The sequence below is a fragment of the Eublepharis macularius genome, chromosome 6 (genome assembly GCF_028583425.1).
Source record: "Eublepharis macularius isolate TG4126 chromosome 6, MPM_Emac_v1.0, whole genome shotgun sequence".
In the NCBI taxonomy this organism is placed as follows: Eukaryota; Metazoa; Chordata; class Lepidosauria; order Squamata; family Eublepharidae; genus Eublepharis; species Eublepharis macularius.
The window spans coordinates 29572278-29578277 of record NC_072795.1 but is presented as its reverse complement, the minus strand read 5'-3'; the positions used below and the strand labels follow the sequence as shown (position 1 = coordinate 29578277).

Here is a 6000-nt window from a genome sequence, read left to right as displayed (position 1 = left end):
TTTTTCTGACACAGCCATGGAGAAACCACAATAAAGATGAAAAGAATGCAAAAAATTCATTCTGAAAGCTGTGAATTTTTCACATGGCTAGAAGACACAAGCTTTCAGATATCATGATTTGGCAAATATTTTCAATGGATGCTGCATGGCATCATTCTGTTGACGTGCATATCAATGTTATGATTTTTGCCATTTGCCCTCCCAATAAAACATTTGATTTACTGTCATAATTTTTCATCATTTGATAGACCTCAGCATTTAAAGGTAACTTCTCTGTAATTAAATACGTTAGATGCTATTGCTCTGTGAATACTTGCAATAGTTTTGATGGTCAATTTGTAGCTGTGGCTGCAATCCAGAATGTGCATTTGGTTTAAAGTTGTCTTTCTTGGACTTTCTATATTTCAATAACAATATTCAGAAACAACACATTCCAAACTAAAAAGACATTCTGACTGTCTCTGTACTGTAAATGCTCTCAGTTCTTCCTATAGCTCAGTTGTCACCACTTTTGTTGTATATTGCGACTACACAGCTTGGGCCGACACTGATTTTATTTGTGATGCAGTCCTGATATGATGGGGGGTGGGGGAGGAGAAGGAAAAGGGGAGACCTCTGATGTAAAAGATCCCTGGACTGAATCCTATTCTACTACCCTCGCACCCTTGCCTCTCCTTCTATTTGAGAATCATTTTTGGTAGCAGTGGTGAAATCTAATATGTTTAACAGAAATAAACACAAGCTTGCAATCACAAAATATTTTCCTTTTAAGTAGCTGGATATGTAAACCTTTTAAAACAAAGCTCTTATTACCATACATTGAACATTTTCAGGAAATCCAATTGTTATTTAAAACTGTACATTACAAAACAAGATTCTGAGTGTTGGATGGATTTCACTGAATCCAGAGGAGAGAGGTTTAAAAGGTCAGCATCTCTAATCAGTTTCTACAAGCATGCAGGCTTTCAAGATACAAAGTTTAAGCTTGTACAGTTGTGTCAATAGAAGTTAGTCCATTCAAGGATCTTCTATTACCTCACCTTTTGGGGGGGTATTTTTTCATCATTATACGTTTGTTTTGTATAAGCCAAAAGACTGGAACTGTTCATTATGTTTCTCATTCTAAAGTTAACACTAAAGTCTGAAAAAACATTTACACTAGAAATTAAAAGTTCTTTAATGTCGTTCATTAGTAAGTAGTTTCAGAACAGCAATCTGTGTACTTGGTGTAATGTTATCTTAGTTTTGAGGTTGCGATTACCTTGCAGCTTGTATATGAATAAAAGTTTCTTATATTAAGCATACAAGTTTTAAGGTAACTAATGGTCTGCTTTTAAAAAGAATTGTGTCCTTGTCTGGGCAAAAGGTGAACAGCTGATCATTTACTTATATAAGAAAATACTTCAACTGTTCTACCAATTCAGACAATCCCCCCTGAAGACTTAAGAAGGCCAAAGTCACAATACTCCAGTAACAGAGTATCTGACCCTTCAAATATCTGCTACATTTACTATTCTGAAACTTCTCATGAGTATCAGAACCATATATTCAGAATTCATTCTTGTAAACAATAAAGAAGACTCATACAAATTTCAGGAGCCAGATGTTGTTCTCACACAGCATGTTGAAGGAGCAAAGAATGATAAAATCACTTTGTAATACAATCAGCATGGCACTTAGTGCTGTATGGTTATGCTTGCTCTCACTGCTGGAGTGGCTGCGGCTCGTTCTCTCTCTTTTGCAATTTCCAGCTCTATTTTGGCTTTGATTTTATCCCAGTTGACTTCAAGCTGCAGAAGAGAGAGTGGGGGAAGGAAAGTATCCATTAATCCTAATTAAAATAGGTCCATATAAATTAACCTGGCAAGTCTTTACTTTGTGAGATATATTTTCATAATATTTTTATTTTTTGGCCTATTGTATCTGGGAAAGCTTTCTCCAGCATGATAGTCAAATTTTTTAAAAAACCAATCCTGGTTACTATAGCTGGGACCCAGAGACGCCTGTGTGCGGGAGACAAACCTTTCAGCATGCACATGGATGGCCAGCCAATTTTTATTTTTGGTGGCACCCTCCCCCGCCCTGACACACACCTTCTGTCATGCCACACTACAGGGTACCCTAATCTGGCTCGTCAGTGAGTCACATATTTCAGAACCATTATAAGACAATGACTGTCAAATAATTTACTTTGCTCTTTAACTTACATCTGAGAAATACTGGCTTGTCTCCTTATATGTTTTAACTTGCAACATATTTTACATAGGTTCTGAGAGAACTGCCAATCGCTTCTCTGAACAATACCTAATTACCTGTATTCTAATTAATAGAGCTTGTCCCTGTCTCCATTATTCTAGAACTGGTGACTGTGACTTTAAACACAAAACAAGATCTGTTTTACCTCTTAATACTGGCCTGAATAGCAATGTGCCAGTTCAGCAGTCTGAAATATTTGAAACAGATTGGTCCAGTAAAAGGTATAGATTTCATCTACCGCATGTGATTTAAACATGCACTGAAGACAGAATGCTCAAAGAGGTAAACAGGCACAAATAAGCTCTCTGTCCTCTTAACAAGCATAAAAGTCAAATATATTCGTCCTATTAGTCAGAAAGTAGCTACTTATGAAGAATACTTGGAGCAACTTTGTTTTACTGTACTAGTGGCACAGAAGGTTGTTCAAAACACCAGCCACAGTAATTTCATATGAATAAAATTGCCATTTGTTATGATCAACACTTCAGCTTTGTTTTAACATTTTTTCATCCTGAGATGTCTTCTTTCAGGAAATAACAAAACCTGCATAAAGAAAATGGTCTTGAAAACCTTTCCAAAATAGTGAGTCTTTTCTTATCTACTGTCGTGGTTTCCCAGGCCTCAGACCAGGGGCCGCATCTCCTTCACAGTAGGAGGGAACCTATTGGCTCCTTCTTGGCCTCCCAGCTGTGGACCTGCCACTGGAGGGTTGTAGCTGCCAACAGCCTCTTCATCCGTGGTCTGCCTGCCTCTGTCCCTTGACATGCTCTTCCCTTTCAGTTATAGCCACCATGGGTGGTCTGACAGTTACGGAAGGAAACAAACCCTCCCCCTCCAGGAGAGACGAGCCCCTTGCCTTCACAGCCCTCCTCTGGGTCTCCTGCCCCTCCAGTCCTTTGCTGAGGCGTCCGTTGGGTACATGTGCCCATTCCTGCCAGTGTCTGCTTCTGTGGCCTCCAGGGCAGCTGCCTGTGTGGCATCTGTGCCACAGTCTCTGTGTTCAGAAACCAATGTAAACTAGCTAGCTTAAACCAGTTTGTTGCACAACCCTGGTTAATTTACCAGGTGTATACATAACAGACCACACTTCCCCCCCAAATCTCATTTAATTTTTGAAGCGCAGGAGCATTCCAGGGCCTCTTGTGGTGCCCTGGCAGCACTCCCATGCTCTGCAGTGGGCCAATTTCAGCCCCAAACAGGCCCAATTTGGCCCACTGCTGAATGTGGGAGCGCTGTCAGGAAGGTCCTGGAGAGCTCCTGTGCTGCACAGCGGGCCAATTTGGGCCCCAAACAATTTAGGCCTCAATTCAGCATCAAACGGGCCGAAATCAGGCTGCTGCACAGCTCAGGAGCGCTCCCAGGGGTGGCACTAGGCCCTGAGCAATAATGTCACTTCCTGGAAGTGACATTATTGCACTGCCCGGAGGGTGAGGGGCCCTGGCAACCCTATTCTGTAGTAGTGCCCCTGCTAGCTACCTGTATACTGATAGAGAAACACTAACCAATAGAAAAATTTCAGCTCTTCATAGTGCTTTCTAAGAATGCTCCCTTCCCTCTACCTTCTCTCCACACATTCTGTCCCTGCTAGGGATAAGTCACTAAGAGACCGTGCGTTTTAGCAACTTCAACCTCCTCTGAGGAGAAATTTTAAAAAGCAGTAAAAGGGCAAGAGAGAGAGGAGGGTTCAAAGACTTATTTTGATTCAGAGTTTAAAAGTTCAAGAATTCAGTGAAGCAGCTAGACAGAAAGAGAGGAGGGGAAGGGGAAATAATAATAATCTCAAGAGACAGGCAGAGGCAGTTTAGCTTGCTTTAGGTGACCAACCTTCCTCAGCCCTCCACCCACCAATTATTGAAGGTGACAGAGCTTGAGCTATCACCTGGGGCTGGAGCTATCACCCCAGCTATCACCTGGGGGTTCTTCTCAGAAGTGGACAGGGTAACAAACAGTAGATTAAATGGGACTTTGTGGGAAAGTGTGGTCTGTTATGTATACATCTGGTAAACTAACCAGAATTTGTGCAGCAAACTGCTTTAAGCTAGCTAATTTACAGTGATTTCTGAACACAGCTAATAAAGAGATCTAGTTTTGTGCCAGGTATTGGTTCTTTAAACATTTTTATGAATTTGATGATGTACTTCCATCTTTATTTCCATTATTTTTCATAACTCAACCAGATTTTTATGTTTAACTTCAGAAGACACTACTAATATAGTAGCATGCATTGTAAAATCTAATCTCTGAGGTCACCACCACAATTAACTGTTGAAGAGTATCACATATTTACCAGTGAAATTTATGGAATGGATAGAATAGAAGCCCATCTTCACCACAATCTGAGGTAGAGTTTCACTACCAAAATCCACTCATTCTAATAAAATTATAAATGGCCAGGATTCAAATAATGGTGAAACTTTTGAACCTGACATGTTATGGGAACCAGCAGGGTTTTTTTTTTAAAGTCAAACATTGCCAGTGGAGTATATACTAAGTCCTTTGCACGTGCCTAAATCGTACTCTGGATTTGAACTTCCCTTGCTTGTTGTGTGCTAAGTCTGTATTTCCATCAAAGAGGGCATAAATAACATCTGTAACTTCACAGCCAATTGAGGCCTCCCTCTGCCACAGTGATTTTATGTTGTTTCAGAGGCTGCTGAGATCTGTTACAGTTAATTTGCCAGATACTACTAGCCAAGCTAAGTCCTTCAGGCTGCTTTTCTAAGTCTCTATCTCTGTTATACAGAGGAAGTATAAGAATTATGATGTGGATTGCCAAAAGTTGCATATGATTTTCAGATAATAGTCATTATACCTTACCAAAGGTTGCCCCTTTTTGAACAGTACTGATGCTGTTGCAGTGCTGGTCCCTCAGGATGTCAGCACCGGAGCAGGTTAAGACAGCATCTTCTACTGGATCTGGTGAAACCACAAGCTTGAAAACTTCAGCAATTAAAAAAGGCTCACTATAATCTCACTAAATAATTCTGCTTTAATATTACTCAGTTGTATAATAGATATACAACATGGTTGTCAAGACTGTCAGGGGACATACCCTGACATACTTTGGCTCAGCTCTGTATAACATTAGAAATTATGCCTCAAAGTGCCCTGAAAAGTGAAAGATAATAAATTGTGAGATTCAAGTTCTACAGAATACTTGCCCCTTCTGCGTTTTGCAAAAATCGCTGATTCGTTTCTTTTTTACCAAAGTCATCCAAGAACTTCTGTCTATAAGCCAGAACCGTGTCAACGTGTGTCTTGTGTTTCATAGCAAGTTCTAGCGCTCTAGAAGAAAATAATAATGAGCTCATCAGGCTGAACTCAGAAACTGGCCTTATTACAAATGCTTTGGTTTTTTAAAAAAACATGCTGTACGAGTGACTGCACTGGTGGAAAGTTTTCCTGACATAAAGCAACAAGAAACCTAGCATTACTGCTGGCAAAGCTGATGGGGTAGACAAATTTTTATGAAGTATGTCATGAGAATCAGTTATGTTTTTACTGACCTTAGAGTGCTATGAAAAAAACCCTGAAATTTATGTATTCCATAATTTTCTCCTTTGACTATAGTAATCTCAGAAAGACCATGCCATCATTTTAAAGCAACATTACTATCATCAAGTTTAAAGAAAATTTAATGTATCTGTGGGATAGAATCTGTTATAACATGCAATGGACTACTATGGTCCCACTGGGAAAGTATTAGATTTAATTTGTGATATCTGGGATCCACTATGAGAATCA

At 39.8% G+C, this 6000-nt stretch overlaps 1 protein-coding gene across 8 annotated transcripts in view; it reads right to left on the bottom strand.

Moving 5' to 3' along the window:
* Positions 1 to 749: 749 nt before the first annotated feature.
* The window catches only part of IFT80 (intraflagellar transport 80), a 112584-nt gene continuing 107333 nt past the window's right edge, over positions 750 to 6000 (bottom strand). For all 8 annotated transcript variants that reach the window (XM_054982590.1, XM_054982594.1, XM_054982593.1 and 5 more), the window contains 2 exons: positions 5418 to 5541; positions 750 to 1790 (listed from right to left, as the gene is read on the bottom strand). In XM_054982590.1, coding sequence (XP_054838565.1) covers positions 1677 to 1790; positions 5418 to 5541 — 238 coding nt within the window. In that variant the 3' untranslated portion in view covers positions 750 to 1676. The remainder of the gene's footprint in view (positions 1791 to 5417; positions 5542 to 6000) is intronic.